The 22,355-nt window shown below is 48.2% G+C and overlaps 5 protein-coding genes across 8 annotated transcripts; 2 read left to right on the top strand and 3 right to left on the bottom strand.

Moving 5' to 3' along the window:
* Window positions 1-214: 214 nt before the first annotated feature.
* On the top strand, window positions 215-1,241 carry LOC111071418 (probable peptidyl-tRNA hydrolase 2). Its single transcript, XM_022362749.2, has 2 exons — window positions 215-491; window positions 560-1,241. Exons 1-2 carry the CDS (start codon window positions 315-317, stop codon window positions 929-931), a joined length of 549 nt encoding a protein of 182 aa, XP_022218441.1. The 5' UTR covers window positions 215-314; the 3' UTR covers window positions 932-1,241.
* LOC111071400 (transcription initiation factor TFIID subunit 1) lies at window positions 1,227-11,031 on the bottom strand. 4 transcript variants are annotated; one of them, XM_022362713.2, is made up of 16 exons: window positions 10,763-11,031; window positions 10,387-10,703; window positions 10,150-10,308; window positions 9,869-10,077; window positions 9,155-9,801; window positions 8,712-9,092; window positions 7,908-8,628; window positions 7,574-7,846; window positions 7,289-7,510; window positions 5,375-7,232; window positions 5,174-5,316; window positions 4,772-5,099; window positions 3,720-3,818; window positions 2,816-3,004; window positions 2,547-2,636; window positions 1,227-2,408 (listed from the first exon to the last, which is right to left on the bottom strand). In XM_022362713.2, exons 1-16 carry the CDS (start codon window positions 10,945-10,947, stop codon window positions 1,639-1,641), a joined length of 6,591 nt encoding a protein of 2,196 aa, XP_022218405.2. In that variant the 5' UTR covers window positions 10,948-11,031; the 3' UTR covers window positions 1,227-1,638. The 4 variants fall into 4 exon arrangements, with proteins under 4 accessions (XP_022218405.2, XP_022218424.2, XP_022218416.2 ...); XM_022362732.2 differs by lacking the exon at window positions 3,720-3,818; XM_022362724.2 differs by lacking the exon at window positions 2,547-2,636 and having other exon boundaries at window positions 1,228-2,408; window positions 10,763-11,030.
* Window positions 11,032-11,345: 314 nt separating this feature from the next.
* Window positions 11,346-12,341, bottom strand: LOC121404791. The gene is made up of 2 exons (XM_041595157.1): window positions 12,251-12,341; window positions 11,346-12,183 (listed from the first exon to the last, which is right to left on the bottom strand). The coding sequence occupies exons 1-2, from the start codon at window positions 12,337-12,339 to the stop codon at window positions 11,871-11,873; spliced, it is 402 nt and encodes a 133-aa protein (XP_041451091.1). The 5' UTR covers window positions 12,340-12,341; the 3' UTR covers window positions 11,346-11,870.
* Window positions 12,342-12,601: 260 nt separating this feature from the next.
* On the bottom strand, window positions 12,602-14,243 carry LOC111073951 (terminal uridylyltransferase Tailor-like). Its single transcript, XM_022366522.2, has 6 exons — window positions 14,051-14,243; window positions 13,764-13,979; window positions 13,460-13,705; window positions 13,243-13,407; window positions 12,969-13,167; window positions 12,602-12,907 (listed from the first exon to the last, which is right to left on the bottom strand). Exons 1-6 carry the CDS (start codon window positions 14,058-14,060, stop codon window positions 12,781-12,783), a joined length of 963 nt encoding a protein of 320 aa, XP_022222214.1. The 5' UTR covers window positions 14,061-14,243; the 3' UTR covers window positions 12,602-12,780.
* Window positions 14,244-14,628: 385 nt separating this feature from the next.
* Window positions 14,629-15,962, top strand: LOC111073941 (argininosuccinate synthase; the record flags this gene model as incomplete). Its single annotated transcript, XM_041594942.1, has 2 exons — window positions 14,629-14,790; window positions 14,887-15,962. Coding segments are annotated over 2 exons (1,005 nt in total), but the record flags the coding sequence as incomplete, so codon positions are not given.
* Between the last annotated feature and the right edge of the window lie 6,393 nt (window positions 15,963-22,355).

Here is a 22,355-nt window from a genome sequence, read left to right as displayed (position 1 = left end):
AGACCCACTACTCATCTCATTCTCGCTTGCACACTCTGCCTTGATCAGTGCGCGAGCGCCCTCTGGCGAAAAAGATGTAGAATATAAATGGTACATGTAGAATCTACATATTAGTGTATAATATACATTGTATATGTAGATAACAGATGTAGCAAAATATGTAAAAAGTAAAATTCTAAAAACAGGGTATTCAGCGAGCGACGTGAACCTATATTTTGGGCAAAAATTTACAGGCGGTCACACTGGTGAGCGCCACACTTTGCGTTTTTTTGCGAAATAAATTTTAAAGAAGCCTGCCTGAGATACAAAGCGAAATGGGTGATAAACTGCTGGACACTTCACAAATCATCAATGGAATGGCTGTGATGATATCATTTTTCGTGGGCTACCGCTACGCCATCAAGCGCGGCGAGTCCAAGGAGACGGACGAAGGAGCAGCGGCTGCGACCGGTAGCACGAGCACACAGGAGGCTGCTGCCGTATCCGACAGGGTGAACATACTGACCTACTTCCAATCCTCTCATCCAGGCGGGCGCTAATTTACACGAATAATTTGCAGAACTATGGTGGCATCAACGAGAACTTCAAAATGGTTCTGGTCGTGCGGAACGACCTGAAGATGGGCAAGGGCAAGATTGCCGCTCAATGTGGCCATGGGGCGGTGGGCGCCTACCAAAACGCGGTGACGCGGATACCGCGTCTGTTGCGCGCCTGGGAGAACTGCGGCTGTGCCAAAATAGCCGTGCGCGTGGAGAGCGAGGCAGAGCTGATGGCCATCAAGAAGGCTGCTGAACGGCAGCAGCTGAACACGTGCCTTATACGCGACGCCGGTCGCACCCAGATCGAGCCCAACTCCAAGACCGTGCTGGCCGTGGGCCCAGCTGCGGCAGCCGATATCGATCGTGTCACCGGGCACCTGAAGCTCTTGTAAAGAGTCTGCACCACCGCATTGGAATACTCGCAGGGCCATAGCGAACACACAACACACCACACCACACACTTATGTGCGCGCACCTCAAACGAAACAAAAAAAAAAAACACAAAAAGCAATATGGGTCAGGGCGTGTGGGGTGGTGGAATGGCGACAATGGGTGGTATGGTACGCCTCGCCTCGCCTCCTCCATTACGACGATACGATACGATGACGCTGACGACTGTGAAATGCAAGTTAATCTAAGAATAAAATTAAAAATTTACTTATTAAATGATCTGTAACGCGGCTTCCGTTTGCAATGCTCCGAGTTGAATCACTTTTATTACTTACATATACATATTTATTTTACTAGTCCAGAAACACGAGACGAGAGCCTGACTCTGGGTGGTTGGTTGTTCTTAAATGTATATTTTATGATTTAAAAAATTCAGCTTAAACAAACAAACATGTAGGACGAAAACACAATTGAAAACATAGATTTATGACAAATCTTCACGGGCCAGGGCACCCAGGCACCCATAGACCGCAAATAGTATTGCAAAAAAATTAAATTTGAATAGAACATGGAAATGATCATCGGCTAACGCTGAAAAGCATTACAAGGCATTCCGATTCTAAACAATTTACAGCTGCTTAAAGATCCTTTTCTGTTCTGTTTCTCTTAACGATAGACGTGACCCCTCTTTGGGGGTGTCCTTGCACCCCTAGAATGTCCAGGCATAATCATTATCCCCCTGCACTAGTTGCTGTTGTGGCTGCTGATGTTGCTGTTGCTCTAATCCCGGCTGGGGTGCTGGAAATTCCATTGGCTGTTGAGCGGCTGGAAAGTCCATGGGCTGCTGGACGACCGGAAAGTCTATCTGTTGCTGCTGCTGCTGCTGTTGCTGCTGGGAGCTCGTAAAGTCCATCTGTTGCTGAGCGCCCGTAAAGTCCATTGGCTGCTGAGAGCCCGCAAAGTTCATCGCCTGCTGGGCGCCAGAAAAACCCATCGCCTGTTGGGAACTCGTGAAGCCCATTGGCTGCTGCTGGTAGTCGAGCACGGGCTCGTTCGAGGCATCCACATGGTAGGGCTGCGAGTGATGGGAGTGATGCGAGGCCTGGGACTGTTGCATATCAATTTCGTTGTCGTCAAACACTTCGTTCTTGATGCGCCTCCGACCAACGTCCTCCTCGTCACTGTCCGACACGTCCAGATCTTCCTCAATGCCCATGCCGTTGTTGAGGGTGCTTGTCGGTGGCATTTGCAACGCCCCCGACTCATCCTCATGAGCGCCTGCAGCGGATGCGGCGGCTGCGGCAGCAGCACTTGTGCTCGCCTCCGGTGGATTGTACTGTCCATTGTCGTCCTGGACGTTGGCCATGAAGTCCGAGAAGGCGCCACGGGCGGTGGTGGGCTCACCCAGATTCTGGCGCGGCTTGTGCATGGCCAGAAAGTCGGAGGGATCGTAGTTGGGATCCACATCCATGGATTCATCTGGAAGACATACAGAATGGCGATTAATGGGTGGACACACAATATTGGAGGACAAGAGCAAGCGGAGCTTAAGGAAAACATCGAGGGGACAGGACAACATTTATATGTGGGTGGTGGTGGTGTGGGGATAATAGAGACCTTGCTGCTGTTGAGCGTAGAAGCCAAGGCCACTCAACTGCACCATTGCTTCAGCCGCCTGCTGGCTGTCATCCTCGCCGCACGGCTCCTCTGCAGCGGATAGGCAAGTGGACGCGGATAGAAATGCAAAACGGAGACGGAAACAGAAACAGAATCCAGACAGAGTCAAAGTTCGAAGGAAGTTTTTCGATTAGTAATCAATCATCAACTTGAAACAGAGACAGATACAAAGACAGATCCGACCAGCGCTCGACTGCCGCTCCACCCACCTGCCAACTGCTGCTCCTCGATGTCGATCTCCGTCTTAATGTTCTTCGGGTCGATGTAGTCCATGCCATCTGCGGGCGCCTGGATACGTTCGCCCTGATCCAGTATGTTGGCTGCATTATTCTCATCCTCGGAGACCTCCTGGAAGTCCTCCTCCTCATCATCCTCCTCGTCTGTGGAGAAATTCAGGTCTGAGGAAACGTGACCAAAAAGTTAGTGAATAATTCAATGAAAATGTGAATAAGAGAGAACGTGATCTTCGGGCGTACCGAAGCTATATGTAGATATCCTTGCAGAGAAGAGCTCTCTTTTAAAACTATCGTGTTCTTTAAAAAAAGTTAACTATCGAAATAAATCGATCTTCTATCGATTCTTTCTAAGGCAGATTTTTTATATATTATAACGCAAAGGAAAGGGACTTTTTTCCATGTGATTTTTTTTGTGAAGAAACAGACCGACGGAACTCAGCTTACGCTCTCATTCTCTTCGTTACATTTGATTATATATATATCGAAATTTATTTCTTCTCTGCGCTGATCAAAGTGTACGAGTTTCAGCCTCATTGCAAGGATATAAATCTCCAAAAAAAAAAGACTATAAATAATTTCAAGTTAAATTAAAAGTAATTTCCAATTTGTAACTCGGGATATCATGCAAATTTCAAAGAAATAAACTCAAGACTTAGGGATTAGTAAACCAAAAATGCATATGAAGTTAAAAACTAAAAGGCAAACCAAAATTATCCAAAGCATTTTGTGTTAGATGTTTGTTAGGCAGGTGTTTTTTTTTTTGGGGAAAATCAATTTTGAATTCAAGTGTAAATTAATTAACAAATAAAGAAAAAACATGTGTTGTGGCGGTGAGGTGTGTGTCTGCAATCCGTTAGTCTGGTAGTTAGAGGCTTACCTTCATCCAGGAAGTAAGCTTGCGCCTGACTCTTGTTTGATGTTAGGCTACCCTTCCTCGGACGACCCCGACCACGCTTAACCGGATTCTGGGCTTTGACTAGAAAAAGTACAGTAAAAGTATTTGTTGCAGTTTTGTGGCAATGTTTTTTGTGGCATGTGTGTTTGTTTTGTGGCAACAACAACAGTATTTATCAAGAGGAGAGTCGCATTTGTTATGCACACAATTACATTTAATAAGAGGAGAAGAGGAAAACACAGAGCTCTCAAATCAAAAAGGAAATCAAAAGCAAGAAATTCGGTGGGGTAGGTCGGTCTATTTTGCTGCTGCCTTAGCCTTACTCTGAAGCATGGATTGGAAAGCCAAAGATGTTTGATTCAAGCTAAATGCAAACCAAAGATTATAGAACATAACTCTTACACATATATATATTCAGATATATCACAAAACAGCTAAGAACAGCTTACACTCTCATTCTCTTGGTTAGATTTTATGGTGAATTATTTTATATTCTGGCATCTGTGATCTATATGTTCTATAATCTGTGGTGCAAAGCAATGGTTTCTTTATTCAAATTTCTAGATATTTTTTACTTGTTTCGAAATGTAATTTAGTTTATGGCGAAGATTCATGCATTGCTTTAATGATTGATATGCGCTATCTAGGACGATCTACCTGAATACAACTGAATAGCTATAGGTAGGAATGAGTACTCCCAATGGAGTTCAATGATTTCGAGTGTGGATTAAAGGCAAGTTTTTGTTTGGGGTATTAGTAGGTACAAGCAGGCTCGACAGATCAGATATCTGTGTGGGTGGGGCTACCATAACCATAATCGGGGGAACAGGGATCAGGAAACATGGGATACACTTTGTTGTATATTTATATCATATTCATATTGATGTGGAAGAGGAAAGCGTGAGTTCATTACCAATAGAGTTTCACAGTAGACCACAGAGAGAGAGAGAGAGAGATACATGTAGATACGAGTATGTGTGTCTGTTTGTATGCATAAATACTGGGGCAGAGATCGTAGCAGAGCTGGGACTTACCGTCCTCGGTGGGATTGTGCCTCTTGCGTGGCCTGCCCCGACCACGTTTCACCTCGCCCACGGCCGGACGTGGCAGTTTACGTACTGGCGTCGCATGATGCGACATATGGCCATCGGAGCCCATGCTGCGGTGTATGGAGGCCGCTGTGGTGGCGCCCACATTACCCTCCACATCGATGTACTCATCCCCGGGCGAACTACCGCGACTGCCACGCCCCAGATCGTAATCATCATTGCCCCAGGCCTCATCGAACTCGGGTGCATTCTCCATGGCCAGCTCTCGGGTCTTGGCAATATTCTCCTCGAGGGGCAGGCAAGTGGCTGCCAACTAAACGACAGATCAGAGAATCGTGCTTAGAAATGGATTGGGATGGGGAAGCTATGTATATGGAGGGGGGATACCTCTTCCAGTTGGGTGCGTGTGTATGCCCGTATGGTAGTGGAGTTTTTGGTGAAGCGATGATCGGGTCCATTGTACTGCAAAGAGTTGGCATGCATCAATTCAATGTCTGCCATGTACTCCTCCCGACTGTGATAGCCATGCGCTGCAAAGAAAGAGGACCATTAGAACACTTGTAGCCGAAGTTACGAGCCTCTACTTACCATCGATGGTCTTTTGCATGCATTCCAGATCCATGGGTCGCTTGATCACCTGATAGTAGTCCCTCACATTCTTTTTGTTGACTGGCTTTAGGAAGGGCCACGCATCGGTGAGGAGCTTCACCTGTGCGTGCAGCTTTTCAAAGATGTAGGACAGGGCCACCTGATCGTCATCGCCCAACAGCGGATTGATGGCCTTCTCCACGCGCATCAGCTTCTCCTCGCGCTGCTGGAACAGCCCGTAGCAGCTCTCGAACATGCGCTGGGCGGCCACAGTGTAGGCGCTATGGGCGCCATTATATAGCGCTGAATTGTCCACAATCTGCTTGAGATCCTCGAGGAACATCTGGCGACTGGTGTAGCGACGCTGCCTAATGTACTCCCGCATGGTCTGCAGGTCCATGGGCTTTGTGACCACCTGATAGTAGTCCGGCACTTTCTTCGAGTTGACGGGGAACAGAAACGGCGACACATCAGGGATTGTGCGCAGCTCATTGAGGATCAGCTCCAGTATGGAGGAGAGCACCACCACCGGGTCGGTGCGTCGTCGATTGGCGGTCTTGTTGTGCCGCTGCAGATAGTCGCAGTGGAGGTCGTTGCCCAGACGCCGCTTCTTCTTGCCATCGCGAGACATTTTGAGGCTCAGGCCCATGCTGCTGCGGCGCTTGCTCTCCTCGCCATGACGCCGCAGCACCTTGCTGCTGAGCGTCACCTTAGTGCCGTCCACATTCACCAGATCGTCATCGTCCATGTTGGTTTCCGGCTCGCTCTGCGCGTCGAGGTCGTCGGCCAGCGAGGGATTCGACTGGGAGAGGCTGCTCTGCATGCCCGTGTACAGCGGACAGGCCTTGTTGGTGCGCATGTGCCCCACCTGGCCGCAGGCGCCGCACTTCAGCTTGAGGTCTGGCTTCAGCTTGAACTTCTTGCGCGAGGGACTGACCTCCTTGTAGCCGTGATCGCGCTCCTTGTGCGCATGGCCGCCAGAGCTCTTGGGATCGCCCAGCGAGGTGGGCATGCCGCCGGGCTGCAGCTTCTGGTTCTGGGCCAGCTGGGCGAGGCGTTCGCGCTCCTGGTTGCGCTTAATGCGCCGCAGCTGCTCCTGGATGCGCCGCTTTTCGCGCTTCATTTCCTCCTTCTGCTGCTCGTCCAGCGTGGCGAATTGCTTGATGAACTGCTCGTCCTTCGTAGTGCGGATCTTGATGTACGCATCAATCACGGGCTGCCGGCGGACCGTCTCCACGCGGGTGAACTCCTTGCCATCTATGGCCCTGAACGTGCGCGTGATCTTCAGAATGCGGCCCTGATTCTGATTGGCCAGCGGCTGCTGAGAGGCATCCTCCTTGGCCTTGGCCCTGCTGGCCCCATCGCCATGCTCCTCGTCGAGCTGTCGCAGCAGCTCCTGTCGCTCCTGTTCCTCCCGCTCCAGCGAAAGCTGCGTGGAGGTCTTCTTGTTGGACAGCATATTCTCCAGATTCTTGCCCAGCTCCTCCAAATCAGACTCCTCGGAGGCAGAGGACTCGGCCTCATCGGTGGACAGTATCTCAGAGCTGGCGAGCACGCGATTCTGCAGATCGAAGATGCGCTGGCACTCCTCCTTGTAGCGCTCTTGGTGCTCCGCAATGGAAAAGCGATTGCCACGCGAGAACTTGTCCATGCCCTCCTCTCCGGCCTTGGCCTTCTCCGTGGACAGGGTGCGCACCACATCGATGACCTCCCAGCGGGAGAGCTTCTTGATCTCCTCCTCGGGCACCTTGAACTTGCGCAACAGCTCCTTGGCCCTTTGCAGCGGCAGACGACGCAGATCGGCATCGGTTCCCGTTACCGAACGCTTTGGCTGCGATTCCTGTTCCTCTTTTGTTTGCTATTTGGAAAAAAGGATTAGCATGTGCACGCTGGAGTGGGGGCTGTAGTCCTTACTGTTGGCTTGTTGGGCACTCGCACATACGAGAAGCCCTCACCGCAGCCCGTGGGATCTGCGGGGCCGCTCAGCTGCAGCAGACACTTGCCACGCATGGCCTGAATGTAGGCACGCGTGGTGTTCCAGGGGGCCACCTTCACCTCATCGTCCAGCTTCAGTTGGGCCTCCTCATCGTCATCCTCTTGGGGGGCAAACAGGAATTTCTCCCCGTAGCCAGCATCCTTTTAAAAATCGGAGTGGAAAATGAGTTTAGGATTCGTTGGAGGAGTTGGAGGCATGCCTACCTTTAGCCGCTGTTCGGCGGCAATCATGCTAAAGTAGGCACAGCACTGCTCCGGCGAGACCATGGCGCGTATCTCCTCCTCGGAGGGCAGCCGAAACTCGGGCTTGATCACCCACCAATTGCTGTCCATGCCCGTGCGCTTGAAATCCGCGCACTGCTTCAGACGCTTCCGAATGCTGCTCTCCGAGTGGGCGGGAAAGGCGCGCTTGATGTCGTCCATGCGTATGCGCCGGGGCTGGTCGCGACTCTTCCAAAACAAGCGATAGATAAACACCTGAAAGGGCGCCAGAACTGATCAGAGAGGAACACTAAAAGAGAGGGGCTGGGCTTCCCACCTGCAGGAAGTCACGTGTAAAGTTGTTTGCGCGCTTCGAATTGGGTCCCGGCACCTCGTACAGTGGACACTCCTGTCCTACAGTGAAAATGGCCGTGACCGCGCGTATCCAGTATGTGTTTCTGGTGCGAATGATGAGGAAATCATTGTGGGCCATCTTGTGCGGGTAGATGGGCGCACGGTACATGTTGTTCTCCAGCGCCTGGATGCACTGGCCCGGATGGAGGATGCCGAGGAAGGGACTGGTGTGGGCAAAGGCCACCTCACCGTACACATAGTCCTGCGGTCCGCTATCCTTTTCCGCTTTCCGTTTGTAGTAGTTTTTGATCTTGGAGCACATCCCCACTTGATTCATCAACGGCGGATGCTCCTCACAGAACTCCGCAAGGACAATGTCCCCATCCTTGCCACTGAGATCCTCTGGATTGCGCATGAAGAAGACATCACCACCGCCAGAGGCTATACGCTCAACCTCCCGCTGCTTGGCCTTCTTCACGATGTGCTTCAGCAGGGCGTAGACATTCTGATGCGTATCCTGGGCTAGCGGCCCATACGAGTACTTCTTCAGCGGCGGTCGATGGAAGGAGCGCAGCTTCATTGGCCCCATATGCGTGGGCACAAAGGGAGCGCGCAGCTCCACCACTGGCGTCGAGTGCTGAATGAGATTCCCGCCGCCCACTTTCATGCGTAGGGTTGAAGGCTCCGTCTTGGGTGCGTAGTAACTGGGGAATAAATGAAGTTAAGTATTTTAAGTAAGTTAAGTTAAGTATTTGCTATGGTTCCTATGGTTGTGCATGTCACTCACGTGTCATTTGAGATGTTAAAGGGATCCCGATCTGGACTCTTGGGCGGCGGCGGTGGTGCATCCTCTGCCAGTACATTGATGACGCCCGCCTTGCCCAGCAGAATCTTTGACTTCTTGACGTGCGGATGCGGTATCTTGATCTTTGGCGGTGGCCCAATGTTCTTGTTGATCTTCGAGGGATCAATGTCGTCGGGTATGCCCAATATAATGTTCTCATCGTTGGGATCCAGCGTCAGAACCTTTGGCTTTGGCACCTTGGTCATCTGCTGGGCATCCCAAATGATTTCGTCCTCCCACTTTTGGTAGATCAGCTCCTCATTCTCCACGGGAAACAGACTGTACCACGTATCGTCGGGCACTTCTGTGGGCTTGTTCTGCACACTGTTCAAAAATATACAAATATTATTTATTTGCTAGTTCTCTGCCCTCCGAGATGCACTCACTTCTGTTGTGCCTTCTTGCTGGCGGCCGAGGAGCCCTGCTTGGAGCTGCCACTGCTGCCCACGGGCATTGTCGACTTGCCCGGCTGACTGAAGGCGCCTGCTGTGCGAGAGCCGCTGGAGGGCAACCATCCAGCAGCATTTGTCTTGGAGTTGAGTTTTTGCATCACCTTGGCCTTGATGTCGTTGCCATCCCAGACGACATCGTCCTCCCAGTGCATTTGGGAGACCATCAGAAAGGCATCTTCCGCTAGGGTGGCCTTCTCGCTGTCGCCGCCAACTGCCTCTGTCTTGATGCCTCCGGGTGGCTCTTCGGGGACGACAGTGTCCTTGGACTGGTTGTTGGCTGTGGACTTCATCTTGAAGCCGTAGTTGAAACCATCGCCCGATTCGGGCACCTCGAGCATATCGTACCAGATCTGTGCAGGTCCGAAGCGCCAATCGGCCACCTTGGGCTTTTGGTCGCTGTTCTCACCATTCTCGGGCCCCTCCTGCCGCACATCGACGCGATTCAGATCGCTGAGCAGCTTCTCCTCATCATCGGACATGCAAGCCGCGGGCGTGGGTTCGTTGGCAAAGAACAAATTGAAGCCACGATGGCGAGGCTCCTCGGTGTCGCTGGGCGAGTCGGACCCACCAGTGTTCGACGTCTAGTTGCAAGCGAGAGATATGTATGTATGTTTGAATGAACAACTTGCACCGAGGATGCAGCCGTACCTTTTGATCTCTCGACTGATTCCGTTTCCTACGCCGCCTGCGGACATGGCGCCAGATTTGTGGCATGCTTGTGGGCTTCCCCGGACCGAAGAGGCGTGAAAACCGCAGAACTTTGTTTGGCCGAAAGTCGGGAAAGAGCTTCCGGACATCCACATTCTGGTACTTGGAGGGCAGGATGTCGGCCAGGGGTGTGTCCAGTCTGCGATCGTCTTGAAGGGACACCCAAAGGACACCACAATGCATAATCCACTCTCAACAGATTTACAAATCTTTGCGCTTACCCTTGGGGTCACCACCACTGGCTTTGGCCTCACTACTGCCTGATGAACCGCTGCCCTCGGGGCTCGGTGTTTTGGTGGCGACCTCTTCAGGCCCGGTGCCACCAGCTGCCCGCCCCAGAGGAGTACTGGGTGGCGGCATCAGTTCTTTGTCATCCTTGGCTGTATGAATGGAGCACAGTGGCACACATGAGAGACACTCTTCCCCCTATAATGGACGGACCATTGGGCATTACTCACTTGGCTTTGTCTCAACCTTGGATGCCGGTATGGCATCTTCCAGGTCATCGTATGACACCTGCTCTGGCGGCGTGCGTGGACAATCCTCGGACAGTTCGGTTATGTCCGAATAATCAATCGCATCGTCCTGTGCCGTGACGGTGCCATCGTCGTTCTCCTCCTTTTTCACGCTAGCCTTCAACGCATCGAAGACACTCATGCCAGCGGCGGTGGCGGCATCCGGCGTGGGCCGCTGCTTCTCATCCTCATCGTCGTCGGACGAGGCTTCGGCATCTTTGGTGTCAATCACCTCGCTCAGCAACGAATTGAGACCCATCCTGATGAGTGGCCACACTCGTTAGCTAAATTTCATAAATATATTCGCTACAAGACATACTTCGCCAGGGATCCAAGATTTTCACGCAGCTCCGCATCAAAGCCGTGCCCCCTCTCGTCGTCCGCCAGCAACCTGCCATCGGAGTCAATGTTACCGAAGAGAATACCGGTTAGATCCATGCCGAAATCGCCCCCACCATTGCCAATGGACCCCTCATCGTCACTGTTGTCGGATGCAGTGTCCATTTAAATGGTTTTGGTGTTTTAAATTCGTTAAATATGTTTTTTTCACACAATCGCACACATTTGGGTTTTAGGTATTAAAGAAGCGCTAAAATATACCAAAACGCCTCCGCGGTGCCGATAGGCAAAACAAAGGTATATCAATAATAGGTGAGATCCGCGACTTGCAGTAGAAATCAAAAAACAATCAAATCGCAATTGATTGGTTTTAGCTGTGGCTGTTGTGTTTGTGTATGTAAAAGAGCGCGTGGGAGTGTGAGAGGGGGAGAGGTTGGCAAACATTTTAGGCTAACAGTTTATGCCCGAATGCCTTACCTTGTATTGTTGGAGCTTGGGCGAAAGTGCAGCACTGCAGCTGCAGAAAACATGTGAAAGGAATTTTTAAAGCAAAAAATTAAAATTAATAACAAAAAAAGTTATATTTTCTAATTATCTATTTATTTTCACAGGCTTGCTAGGGATTTTCAGTTTTAAAAGCACAAAAAAAAAAAACAACAATCAGCCGCCTGCTTGGATTGCGGTCGCGCAAACGCTTTAAAACGTGTGTTGACATTTTTAATTTTTATAGGAACCACAGAGATTTTTGTATAATTTCTAGAGGTTTTATTTAGAAAAGAATTTAAGTGTTATTCCAAAGAATTCTAGTCGCAGACTAAAATATTTCCAGTCGATACGGCAAATCATGACAATGCTCGGCCTACTTGATCTGAAAGTTCATAAAAATAGTGTTACATATGTTTCTGTCCGAATTTTTCATGCAACGACTGTTTTATTCTGCTTTTAATATGATTCATGTTCATGTCATTTATTCGCGATTAATATGTTAAATGCATACAGATGCAAATAGTTAAATACGTGTGAGGAGACTGAAGAGATTGGTCCTTGGGCTGAGCAGGCGGTTGGTTGGGTGTTTGCACGTTTGGTGGTTACTTGTCAGCGGCCAGTTCCATCCAGCGGGGTCTGTACCACGGCAGCAAGCGGTTCGGCAGGCGCTTCTTGAACTCACGTAGGGTGCAGAGTTCCAGCGCACAATAGTGGATGTTGCAGTTCATGCATCTGTTGCACGAACAGGTAAGTCCTGGCGCACACCTGCTCTCCTCCTGGTTGAAACATGTCTCATTCACCTGCAGATAGCAAAAGTGCCGCTCCACGCAATTGTCCCGCTTAAGAGTGAAGAAACTTTTGGGACATTGGGTGATGTCGTCGCTGCCTTCTCGGCATGGCCTTGTCTGAAGATCCCTGGATGGAAAAATTATCAAATTAATTACCAAATATACTACGAACGTGGTATGTGCGGCTAACTTACATGGCGCTGCAGTGGTGCCAGATGACGAAGAGCAGCACAGATGTCTGCAGCAGAAGTCTGACCAGACGGAACTGCACGTGGGTCTGCATTTTCAGAGGTCTCCTATCCATCGCCGGCTGAGCCATGTCCTTTTATACCCGCCGCCACAGGCCCACCAATTGGATTATAATTTATGTAAATGATTTAGCATAGATTAATTGAATTCCCAATCGAACCATGGTCATCCAGTCGTGAGCGCTGTGGGTCAATGGCGCTTCCTTCACGGAGTGGAAGGCTGCAAAGGCGTTTGCCTCTCAGACTGACAGCCGCAATAATCGGTACAGATGTGGAGGTCAAGTGCAATTAAATCAAATAAAATCTCTGTGGTTAATCCATTTTATTGTGGATATTTTGAATATTTTAAAATCTAAGGAAAGAGTTCCATCTGAGAAGAAGTTCGCCGGGTTTCGTATCAATCCTATCCGGAATGAAAGGCCGCAAAGGTGTTCCCGTAGACAATTTGTGGACAGCGTAATTAATTCAAATCGGTTTCATTCCAAGCTGCACTGGTGCTGAAACTCCCTTAAATACTGCGCATTTATTCGGAATCCTTTGTTGTCGACCAAGAGTATCAGGTCTTGTATGAACACAGCAGTTCTCAACGGATCTTGGCGGTACCTGAAATATTACAACTAGTAAAATTAAAGAATAAATGAACAGTGTAATGTGTTAAACCCACCATACGCGAATTGTCTCCTTTATCTTTCTGCGAAAAATGCATTTTCCCAGGTAGGGGCACACAACGAACTCGTCAAAAGCAAATGTGGAATAATACTTAAAGAATTCGAATAAGATCTGGCGTGTTTGGTTTTCGTTCACTTCAATTTCCTTCATGCCAAACGTTGACAATGGAAATTCGTTAAAATTGGATGTCCATGCTGCGATTTCGAAACAAAAATATGTAAGTACCCAAGTAAATAATTTTGTTTTGTATCCAAAGCATTTCTACTTACGTGGGATATTGGGAAGAAGACCTGCCTGAAGTTCTTTAACGGCTGGTAGATGGCCCTGCACTTGCAGGAAGAATATCACCAGCAATATGAAGATGTGGCTGCGAAAGTATTTTTTGATGCCGTGCTCTTGGGACCAGGCACGCAGAAATATCACCATGTAGCGAGCTGCGGGAACAGAAAGTTCAAGTTTGCTGCACGTTCATTAGTTAACACCCACCCATGGGCTGCAGCTTGAAGATGTAGTTGACCAATTGGTTCTGATCACAGGACATGCTGTTGAGGAAATTGATGTCGCATTTGATGTTCGTCCCCTTATGCAGGACAGTGACGAGTGGAAAATATCGGTCATTCACTTTTTTAAGATCCCAATCAGATCCATTCTCTAGGATCGCGTTCGTGATCCTGTCCAGATTCGACATCACTTTCGGGGTAAGCTTCTCGTTATATACATCACAAGAGTTGCCTGTCAGGGTACGCAGATATTAGTCGGGACACACACACACAAATGGAATGGTAATTACCTAAAACTACCAAAATATCTAAATCCGATTCGAAGCTGCCCACGCCCATTATGCGAGAGCCAAACAATCTCACCTCGAACGGCATATTTAGGGGGAATTTCCACTGCAATGTCTTCTTTAAATCGTTTTTTATGATTTCGCTTAGCTTCGAATTCTCCTGAATGGCTGCGGCCTGCGCCACATGTTCCAAGAGGTTTTGCCAGAAGTTCTCCGAGTCTTTGTGAATGATTAAAATGTGTAGCATGTGGTGCTATGCTATGTTGCAGCAATTATTTAACTATACTTACTTAGACCCATTTTATTTTATTTTTATTTATGAAAATGAAAAATCCAAAGAATGCGATTATCCCCGAATTAAAAGCGTGTGTTCAATGTGACCAAAGTAGATTCATTACGAACCCATTGACCCAGTGGGGCCACATTGAAACACGGGAATACTGTCCCGGGACCCGTGAAACAGCGGCTGATTCATTAATACCACCGATTCTGATATATCGAAGAATATATGGAATGCAGTGTAATAAATTGTTAAAAAATTTAAAAGAAGAATAAATATAAGCTGAGTAGCGTCATGACTGCATTCTAAAACGATATTGGATAGGTACAGATTTTGAAATAATTTGTTACTTAAGGGCAACACTGAGTGTGGTAACACTGGCTGTTTGTTTACATTTTGCAGCGTGGTTTGCTGTTCAAACTGCCTTATATTTTCTTTGAAGCTGCTTTTAGATTGTTGCTAACGCCCTCGGCTAATATGCCCTTTATTTCAGTGAACAACTAAAGAGAGAATCGCTCGTGGCAGCTGATAAGATGTGTTCCGATTAGAGAAAGATTACCGGAAATTACGTTATTACGTTATTTACGTTATCTTCTGGGCACCTCGCTGGCCCGGCCCTGCATCAGCGTGGCCCTGATGGAGGTGGCGCGTCAATACAATGCCAAGTACCTGGCCCATGGCGCCACCGGCAAGGGCAACGACCAGGTGCGCTTTGAGCTCTGCGCCTATGCACTCAAGCCGGATCTGAAGGTGGGTCTAGCAGCGGCTTGATAAGCCAATCTAATCAATGCCTTTGATTATCTTTGAACGAGACACGTTGTTAATGTTTCTCTCGAACTAACTCAGATCATCGCCCCGTGGCGCGACGTGGAGTTCTGTCGGCGCTTTCAGGGGCGCCAGGATCTCATAGCCTATGCCCAGGCGAATGGCATTGAGGTGAGCGCCAAGCCGTCCACTCCCTGGAGCACCGATGCCAATATCCTGCACATTAGCTACGAGTCTGGTGTGCTGGAGAATCCCAATACGGTGGCACCGACCAGCCTCTACGAGATGACCGTCGATCCCTTGGTGGCAGCCCCCCGACAGCCCGTCCGTGTTGTCATCCATTTTGAGCACGGTCTGCCCACCAGTGTCGAGGACGTGGCCGGCAAGTTCGTCTATCGCACACCCCTGGAGATGCTGAAGTTCCTCAATGTTGTGGGCGGCTCCTATGGCATCGGTCGCATCGACATTGTCGAGAATCGCTACGTGGGACTCAAGTCACGTGGTGTCTACGAGACACCGGGCGGCACCATCCTCTTCACGGCGCACCAGGATCTGGAGGTATTCGCCCTGGACCGCGAGGTGCTCCGCACCAAGCAGGTGCTGCGCGATCGCATGACCGACTATGTGTACAATGGCTTCTGGTTCAGTCCCGAGGCCATCTATGCCCGGCGCTGCATTGAGCTGGCCGAGCAGCGGGTCTCGGGTCAGGTAACCATTGAGCTGGCCCCCGGCTATTGCCGTGCCATTGCCCGCAAGGCCTCCGCGGCTGGCGGTTCGCTGTACAACGAGCAGCTCGTGTCGATGGACGTGCATGGCGGATATGTGCCACAGGATGCGGGTGGCTTCATAGCCATCAATGCGGTAAGGATACGGGAGCATGTGCGTGCCTTTGGACCGTATGAAGTGGCCAAACAATCGAAATGATTTTTGATCTAAACAAATGAATGTGGATTGAGGGAGAACTTTTCATAAACCTCTCGTTTATCTTGTACCGAAAACGATGTCTTAAATTCCAGCAGACTCTATTTCTATTCTATGTATTCCATGGCACATATTCGTATCCGTATCTCTGTCTGTAGTTTGTAGTTTGGTTATGTACATAATTTCCATGGCAATCAATTCGTGTGTTTGTTTAATAAATCTGCAGTTCGACGAGACTCACTTGTGTGGGTGGGGAATTGGAATACACTCGTACATATGTACATACATACACATCTAATGAAATACTCGCATACAAATAAATGTAGGTATGTACATATATCATTTCCCATATTTGAGTGCCAAGCAGGAGAGCAAACAATAAGAAGAACTCTGCTCTGTGTGGGATTTCCCAATTGCATTAATCTTACTTCCGGTGTTGCTCAGCTCAGCTCAGCTCAGGTCCGGGCAAAAGACGGAGAGCTAAAACAAAAGATGCTTTTCCTTCTGTACATAAATGCAAAAACTAATATTATTACAACAAACATACACAAACATACAGCAACAACAATAGGAGCAGCAGCAGCAGCAGCTGCAGAGACGGAAACATCAGCTGTGATTGTATTTCTGACTCGTTAGATATTTATGTGTCCCTCTGTCTGTCCATCCATCTGTCTATCTGTCTGTACGACTGTCTGTGTGTGAGCTTCTGTTTACCCATCGACAACAATTGATGATGGGAGCCGGAGCCGAGTTTGTCCTGCATTCAGAAGCTCATAGCAATGCCATGCCATACGCTGGCAATTTTCGGCAGAGATTTGACAGATACCCCAAGTGAAGAAAACTTGTTTGGCAGGTAAGAAAAAAACTCCAAAGAAAACTTATGGCAGAGATGAAATGAAAGAAAGTTAAGGTGAACACCACTTTATCACTTCTCCTTTTGTGTCTGTTGGCTCAAAGGATGTCTGTTTGCTTGTGGCAAGAGCAGAACTAGCAGCTGATTAAAACTGTTATTGCTAAATTCAATCAACTTTCAAGCTTAAATTATATGTAGCTAGAAATACTCCGAGTTCGGTATTAGGTGCAGGAGCCACAGCCAATAAGTTTTCAAGCATAAGAAATGAATGGCAAAGGTCCCACAGAGCCACCTCAGAGACAATTCAGCCTTCAGTTCCTACACAGTTTTCGGAAGAGGAGTCGGCCAGAACCACCGCCTGCTGCCACCCAACTTAAGCAAAGTCCAATTGAAGGAGCTCAGGGGTCGGGACCTCATGCCAATGGTGCAGGCAGCTGTAGGAGCCGAGTGGACGAGGGGACGAGGAACAGCACAGCACGCGTTCCTATCAAAACAATGAGGAATAATTAAAATTCGCCCTCAAACAATTTGTAAGCTTTTTGGCGGAAGTGAGGCGAGCAGCAGGAGCAATGGTAGGGACTCACCGACTTCATGGGTATCTATGGGGGGTCTATATGTATATCCACCCTAGATGAGTGGGTGTGTGTGTCTGTGCTTGTGTGTGTGTGTGTGTGTGTGAGAGAAAGGAAGGAGGACGGACACATGCTCATAAATAAATTTATGTTTGCTGAAGTGTATTGGGCGGTGCCCGAGCTGGTTCCAAGTTCTCAGCTGCCCCATAAATTTCTGGTTGTTCTTGCCAGCTATACCCCGCACACTCACCACACCCCTCTGACAGCTTTCAGCCAAGAGCATGTAAGCTGAAAAGAGATAGAAATGAGTGTGGTGAAAGGGATAGAAATGCAGAGAGAGAGAGAGAGAGAGAGGAATGGAATTCTATTTTTGCAATTATAGGGAATTCTGTTTTGTTGCTCTTCCTCTGGAGCTATCTTGGTGTGTTTTTGTGTACTTTTTGACTAAATCAATTTGCCCAAACAAGAAACATTGAATTAATCTAAGAGATGCCTGTAGTAAAGGAGTGTATCTGAGTATCTTGGGCAAATTAGCACCCATTTAATTGCTCGCTTTAAGCCGCATTTACTCCCTCTCTCTCCCTCTCTCGCCCTTTCTCTCTCTTTCACGCTCCTCTTGTTAATCATATTTTACACTTTTCACAAAGTTAACCTTTGATTCAATTTATCAACTTCAATAAAAAGTACAGCACGAAAAAACAGCAACAACTAAGGGAACGCACACAGAAGGGCCACAAAAACCATAGTAGAAAGAGAGAAAGAGATAGAGAATGAGCGAGAGAGATACAATAAGAGAAAGAGAGAGGTAGACAGGCGGTAGATTTTTCGTAAAAGTTGCGCCTGCGATTCGCACAAGGACTAACGACATCCTTTGAACGCTTGCAAATAATCCCACAAAAACCGAGAGCTTAACTTTTTCCCCAGCATTTATGCAGAGTTTGCCGTGAGAGAGAGGGGGCTGAGGTAGGGCGGACTGGTTGCATTCGCTTATATTTTTGGGGGTGGCCGAAAGTCCCTTTTTGCAATTTTCGCAGTTTAGCACAAAGTTGAAACGTCAACGCTGTCTGATTCTGATCGTATGCCACACACACCGACACACACACAAACACCAGCAACAAAAGGCAACATTGTCCCAGCTACTGATGGATGGATGGCCACATATGGGATGGCCTCCAGCCGGGGAATGGAATGAGGATGCCGATATGGGCTCAAACCGAACGGAGTTGGTCCACTGACTCGGTGGTTATTGAGGTTCGGCTCGCGTTTTTGTGTCCCTATCAGCCGCTGCGATACGCCAGGCCAGCAGTCAAAGGGCGGTGTTTTTTTTTTGGCTCCTGGTTCACGCAAACCACAGCGAAGGCATCCCATTGATGTCTGGCATGGAATATCGGTAAAAACCTGTGGAAACATGAGAGCGAGCTGCAATCCTGCTACTTAGCGGAGTGTCAGTGGCACGGGGACATATTTTCAGGCAGTTTTTGTGCCTCTTAAAGTCAGGTTTTATTTTTACTCTTTTTCAGGAGAGTTGTACCTCTTTCAGGATGGTAATAACTCTTTCTGCGGATGTTTCCCCCCTTTCTCTTGGCATTTGATGCATTTTCAGCTTATTAAATCCACGTAAATCATTTCTATTTTATTTTTTTGGAATGGTTTTTGCCGCCCCTAGCCAAAGTCTTGACCCCTTTCGAAAGCTTTGATTTTAATTATCACGCAGTTGGCATTCGCACAGCTGCGTCCTTTGCCGTCTCCTGCGCTCCTTGGCGGCGCCAAAACTATCCGGCAAAAGGAATTTTATTATTGAAATTTGTTTGCGCGGACTTTGTTGTCCCCATCCACGGTCCACGGTCAACTCTGGCTGCTGCTGCTGCTGCTGCTGGCGCTGCTGCTGGATGCATTCTCATTTTGTAATTAAGTGCAGACAGAAGTTGAAATCAGGTCACTCATACGCCCCATTGGCCGGACGGTGCGACGCTGTGCTGTCCATGAGAAAACTTAATTTTTCCAAATGAATTTTCGCTATCCCAGCAGAGGCGCAATGGCTTTTCAAATTATTACACTTGGCAGGGAGAGGAGAAAAAGTAGACAAGGAGGGCCGGGTCTCGTCTCCTGGCAACAGCTGTAGCTAAGTTTTTTTGAGCGCTAAACTAATTAATTTGTTCACTTTTTTGGACAGGCAAAGAGACAGCCACGTGATATCCCCTGATATTGTTTTTGAGATACTTTTTTTTTGTGTGTGTGTGCCAGGTAAATATGCAAATCGTAGTGGAAAAAGTTTTTCACTGCAATTGAAATGGAGTTTTAAAGTTGGAATCCCAGTTTAATGCATTACGCTTTCCGCTTGCTCCTCTCCCGCTTGCATTTTGCCAGCTAGAGGCGGCGAAACACAAGGTAAATATACACAAATAGCAGATAGAATTTTCCGGAACAGAACACAACACAACAGAACAGAACAGAATGTTGCCCCTGCCAACGGGGCAGGCAGTGAGCGTGCAGCGTGTAGCATGAAGCGTGGAACGTGGCCAGATTATGCTGTATTATCACCTGTAAATCCTTATTGGCAATCAAAACTTTTCCCTACAGCCCACCCGCTGCCCACTGTCCTATGTCTTTCTCTCTCTCTCTCTCTCTCTTCCTTTTTCTATGGCTCCATGGCCCGTATTTTGCCTGATGCTAGTCCGAGTATTTTGTATTTGCTACTTTCAATGAAATCTGCAAAAATCTGTGCATGCAGCCTGAAACTTTTAATTTTATTGGAAAACTTGTTGAATTTTTTGCCGTTTTGCTGTTGTTTTTAGGGGGCCTGTATAATTTTGTTCTTTTTATTTGTAGCCGCTGAGTGGACACGCGGGGCATCGAAAAGTTGAAATCTGTTTTCAGCCAAAATAGTTGCTACGGGACGCCCAAAGCAATTACGGAGGCATTATGATGATGATGATGATGATGATGACAGAGGGAGGAGCCTCTAAAGGATTTTCGATATTGCATGGAGATTACGTTCCACTTTAGTTTTTGTTGCTGGATCGCAAAACGAGTTCCAGTTTTAAGTGTCGTAAAAACGAAGTTTCAAAGTGCAAAATTGTACTATCTCGTTAAGGGATAGACTTTATGGTACCTAGGGAGTTTTTGTGCAATATTTAAGAGTTGATTAAGCTGTGTTTTGGTTCCATTTCAGTGTATTCTTCTGCTGACTCAAAGAAGAGAAGAAGAATCATGGAGAGCAGAGGAAGACTCAGTTTCCAAAAAGATTTACCCACTTTGAAGGCGATTAAGATTCACAAAAAAAGCGGCTCGGCACTGCCAATCTCAATAGTTTTTGCTGCTGCTTCCAAAAACTCTGCTCGAAATGATTTCACCTGCGCCTTTTCCCCGTGAAGCTAATCACGAGTGCATCTGCCGCTCACAGCATTCTGGTGGCAGTTGACAGAATGGCAGAACCGCATCACATGGCGCAGCACCGCAGCATATTTCCGTCACCGATTGCCTGTCGATTGGAAGGGGGCGTGGGGTGGTGCGGTGGTATGCTGCCTGGTTCCCATTGGCATTAAACTGCAAATCCGCAGTCGAGCAATTCTCGCATGTAATGCTGATGTCGACATTTTACTGCTGCTGCAACTGCCACTGCCAGTGCCAGTGCTGCTGCTGCTGCTGCCACTGCTGCTGCTGCTGCTGTTGATGCGGGCTCGTGTTTTGCCACAACAGCGCGCCAGTGCCAGGCAGCGACACCTTCTGTGGCAACAAGGCTGCTAGTGCAGACATCTCATCGCAGTTCCATGCCCCAGCCTTCACCCCCCCAACCCAACACTTGTAAGCTGAGGGGAGCCTTCCCCCCCAGCACTTAAGCATTGCAACGATGCGATGGTGGGCTGACTGGCTGGCTCCTGCGATCGGCAGCTGCTGCTGTTTTGGATTTTTGCATTGCCCTGGCCAAAAGGGGGCCAAGGCGGCAGGTGGCTTTGCAGGCTGAAAGAGAGTTCAGTAGGGTGGGCTGGGGGCTGGGGGCTGGTGGGGAGCTGCAGCAACAGCCATAAAATCCTTTGCAATCAGTTGCATGCAACAAACACTTTTGGTTCATGTTCCCATGGCGCCTCCTTGGGCTTTGATGCACCGAGAGAAATTGTGAAGAGAAAGCTAAGATTTAAAGGCAAATTAAAGCTGTGGAATTCTGCAATTTGTCTCAGTGTACACATGGCAAAGAGGCTTCCTTCTAGTTGGTTCAATTGAAGGGAACATCCCGATCCAAAAACACACACAAGAGCGGACCTCAGACCCGGATCCAGGCCCCCGTAGAAGAGGCCACGTTTGGACTGTTCTGACTGGGATTGGGATTCTTATCGCAAACACACAAACACACACACACACACATAAAAACACGCAAAACACATACACGCAGATACACAGGAGAAACACACACAAACACACATACAGAGATGCACAAAACAATTTCCTAATGCCGAGAATTGGCTTTTGTGCAATTTACAGTCTTCGTGTACTTAAAAATAATTTGAAATTTGAAGTGTTGCTGCACTTGCGATAACTTCAAATGCCAAATGAATTGCACACACACGAGTGTGAAAGAGATAGCAGAAAAAGGGATAGAGCTAGACATTAGAAATGCTGAAATGGAGCAACAAAATGGCCCTGAGGATGATGGTATTTGGACGAAAATCGATGGAAATTGATGAAAACTCTGGCTTGGGTTTGTGTGCCACTTAAAGCCGGCTTTAGATCTTTACATGCCCCACCTCCAGGGGGCCAGGCACCATGGCGAAGTTAAGCTCTGGCCCCATTCGCCAGATTAAATTCAGATACCGGCTAGGCCATGCCCCACATGGATTTCCATGCGTCACGCATCCAGCCCCTGGGCCAACTGTCCAAGCTGTCCCTGGCAACGTGTCTCATGCATAAAAACTATCGAACAGAACCGAACAGAACAGCCAAAGCCATCATCCTGATTTGCCCCCAACAAACATTCGTGATATGCTATAAAAATTCACACACATAAAACAAAACAAAAAACTAAAGAGAACCAAGTGAAAAATAAAATGTGGGCAAAAGCAAAAAAAAAAACACCCTGAAACTTTTTGAATATTTAGCAAAAATGTCAACGTCCAAAAGCGAAGTAGAACAACTGACCGAATTTGAATTGAGGAAAACAAAAAAAAAATATAACAAAAAAATGCGAGTACGGGAGAGAGTTATGCAGA

The sequence above is a fragment of the Drosophila obscura genome, unplaced genomic scaffold (genome assembly GCF_018151105.1).
Source record: "Drosophila obscura isolate BZ-5 IFL unplaced genomic scaffold, ASM1815110v1 contig_4, whole genome shotgun sequence".
Taxonomy (NCBI): Eukaryota; Metazoa; Arthropoda; class Insecta; order Diptera; family Drosophilidae; genus Drosophila; species Drosophila obscura.
This window is presented reverse-complemented; position numbering and strand designations above follow the sequence as displayed.

What these genes read in the sequence shown, in the direction of transcription:
- LOC111071418 (XM_022362749.2), top strand. Translation starts at nt 315, where the DNA reads ATGGGTGATAAACTGCTGGACACTTCACAAATCATCAATGGAATGGCT. An exon ending in CTGCTGCCGTATCCGACAGG is followed by an intron (nt 492 to 559) that starts GTGAACATACTG and finishes AATAATTTGCAG; the next exon opens with AACTATGGTGGCATCAACGA.
- LOC111071400 (XM_022362713.2), bottom strand. Translation starts at nt 10,947, where the DNA reads ATGGACACTGCATCCGACAACAGTGACGATGAGGGGTCCATTGGCAAT. An exon ending in CATGCAAAAGACCATCGATG is followed by an intron (nt 5,317 to 5,374) that starts GTAAGTAGAGGC and finishes CTTTCTTTGCAG; the next exon opens with CGCATGGCTATCACAGTCGG. An exon ending in CACGCACCCAACTGGAAGAG is followed by an intron (nt 5,100 to 5,173) that starts GTATCCCCCCTC and finishes TCTGTCGTTTAG; the next exon opens with TTGGCAGCCACTTGCCTGCC.
- LOC121404791 (XM_041595157.1), bottom strand. Translation starts at nt 12,339, where the DNA reads ATGCAGACCCACGTGCAGTTCCGTCTGGTCAGACTTCTGCTGCAGACA. An exon ending in TGGCACCACTGCAGCGCCAT is followed by an intron (nt 12,184 to 12,250) that starts GTAAGTTAGCCG and finishes TTTTCCATCCAG; the next exon opens with GGATCTTCAGACAAGGCCAT.
- LOC111073951 (XM_022366522.2), bottom strand. An exon ending in CTTCAAGCTGCAGCCCATGG is followed by an intron (nt 13,408 to 13,459) that starts GTGGGTGTTAAC and finishes CTGTTCCCGCAG; the next exon opens with CTCGCTACATGGTGATATTT. An exon ending in TCTTCTTCCCAATATCCCAC is followed by an intron (nt 13,168 to 13,242) that starts GTAAGTAGAAAT and finishes TCGAAATCGCAG; the next exon opens with CATGGACATCCAATTTTAAC.